The sequence below is a fragment of the Monopterus albus genome, unplaced genomic scaffold (assembly GCF_001952655.1).
Source record: "Monopterus albus unplaced genomic scaffold, M_albus_1.0 scaffold439.1, whole genome shotgun sequence".
NCBI classification, from domain to species: domain Eukaryota; kingdom Metazoa; phylum Chordata; class Actinopteri; order Synbranchiformes; family Synbranchidae; genus Monopterus; species Monopterus albus.
The window spans coordinates 168,374-170,054 of record NW_018128319.1 but is presented as its reverse complement, the minus strand read 5'-3'; the positions used below and the strand labels follow the sequence as shown (position 1 = coordinate 170,054).

The window sequence follows — 1,681 nt, the reverse complement described above, 5'->3', positions numbered from 1 at the left end:
CCCGCGGATACTGCGGCCGGTCCGGACACGGGAGGACAGAACATAATTCTCATCGAACATGCCCTGGGTTATCTGGCCACAAGGAAAGAAAACACTGTTTCTTGCTGCACATGCAGGGACAGTAGGCAGATGGATAATGCAGCGATGGGGTGTTGTGGAGTCAGCACCTTAGAGGCATCCAGGTCAGTGGGGTGTGTCATGGTTCTGGGGTCGTAGCCGTTGTGCCGGTCTTTGATGACGGGGTCAAAGAGCTCAGCAAACACCTGAAGAGATGTAGGGTTGAAGTCAAAGGTGCAAAAATAACAAAGAATGTGATTTCCAGAATCAAAACCAGACTTTGAACCTGAGACCAGGTTTAGTGTTCACATCCACGATGCAGCAGAGACTCGTCCTGTCTTTTACTGATGCTCGGTTCCAGTGTTTTGATTAAATGTGTGTAAACTAAACGTTCACACAAGGTGTGAAGTAAGATTCAGCCCTGAGTCCTGTATACAGTCTTCATATTCAGGCTGCATAAAACCTTTACTCACAGAGGGCAAACTGACAGACCTGTAACCTGACAGGCAAAACCCAGGGCAAATGAAACTCATCTAAGGACTGTCGCTCCTTACGCTCACTACTCTGAGTGCACAGTAATAACTGAAGGTAATTTAGAGATGTACATCAGAGATCTCTTCTAAAACTAGAGGTGAGGGGGACACGCCTCACCTCCCAGTAGAAATCACTTCCTTGCACAAAGCAGACATTGATTCACTGATTTAAGTTTAGGAGACAGAAACAGAGACAGACTGTGACCTTTGACCTCTCTTACCTCGTAGCTCTCCTCGTCGCCAGCCACGCAGCCCACCGTCTTGATGAAAGGGTGTCCGGGGTTGTCCACTCCAGTTTGGATGCATTGGTCCAGGGTCCAGTTGTTGGGGGTGACCTTGTCCCGCAGTTTGGCATAAACAGCCGGAGTCAGAGCCGACGCCATGCAGTTGTTGTGCTTCCTCAGGTCGGGGTAGTCAGAGCTACAGGAGAGCAGGAATTAGCAGAGGTGACTGCACCCTAATGCTCTGATGCTCCAACTAGCAGTGACGACGTGGCTTTTCAGCTTTAAGTCACAAAATTAGGTTGAGATCTGACTTGGATTCAGCTGTTTTGAGACTCGACTCCCTAAAACCTCGACTTAGAACCAATATTGATATTGCACTTTATTGGTGCAGCTTTCACAAAGTTACGATTAATCAAGTGATGTATGATGTATGTATGATGCGAAGTGAACCTGGGGGTCTGGGGCCTCTGGGTGACTGGAGTCTGTACTCCAGTCTCAGAGAGCGGTAAAGACAAGACAGTTGTGAACAAATGAGAATGTAACACAGATGAAACCTGCGAGTGGCAGCAGCTTCTTCATACTCAGATATTCACTGCTAATGTGTCACATGGTCAGAGTGATCCTCAGAATCGATGCTCCGCTCTTCTGGGAGGTCACTTTCCCTTTTAAACACATTGAGTTCTAAACTGACTGTTTAAACTGAGGTCACCTCTCGGCTGCTGCTGTTGTGGAAACAAAGCAATGAATCATTCTTCATGTGCGAGTGATGCAAAGCACGTTGTCAGTTTCTGTTGCCAAGGGTGATAATTCTAGAGCTCGGCCTGTTCACCGACTCACAGCGGACCTCTTTTGTCTGCTCCTCATATT

The 1,681-nt window shown here is 47.7% G+C and overlaps 1 protein-coding gene across 1 annotated transcript in view; it reads right to left on the bottom strand.

Annotated features, from left to right (window-relative positions):
* Positions 1 to 1,681, bottom strand: part of ckmt2a (creatine kinase, mitochondrial 2a (sarcomeric)) — a 7,431-nt gene that overhangs the window by 3,953 nt on the left and 1,797 nt on the right. The window contains 3 exon segments of the mRNA XM_020587121.1: positions 1 to 72; positions 168 to 263; positions 812 to 1,010. The exon segment at positions 1 to 72 is cut by the window's left edge and continues 45 nt beyond it. Coding sequence (XP_020442777.1) covers positions 1 to 72; positions 168 to 263; positions 812 to 1,010 — 367 coding nt within the window.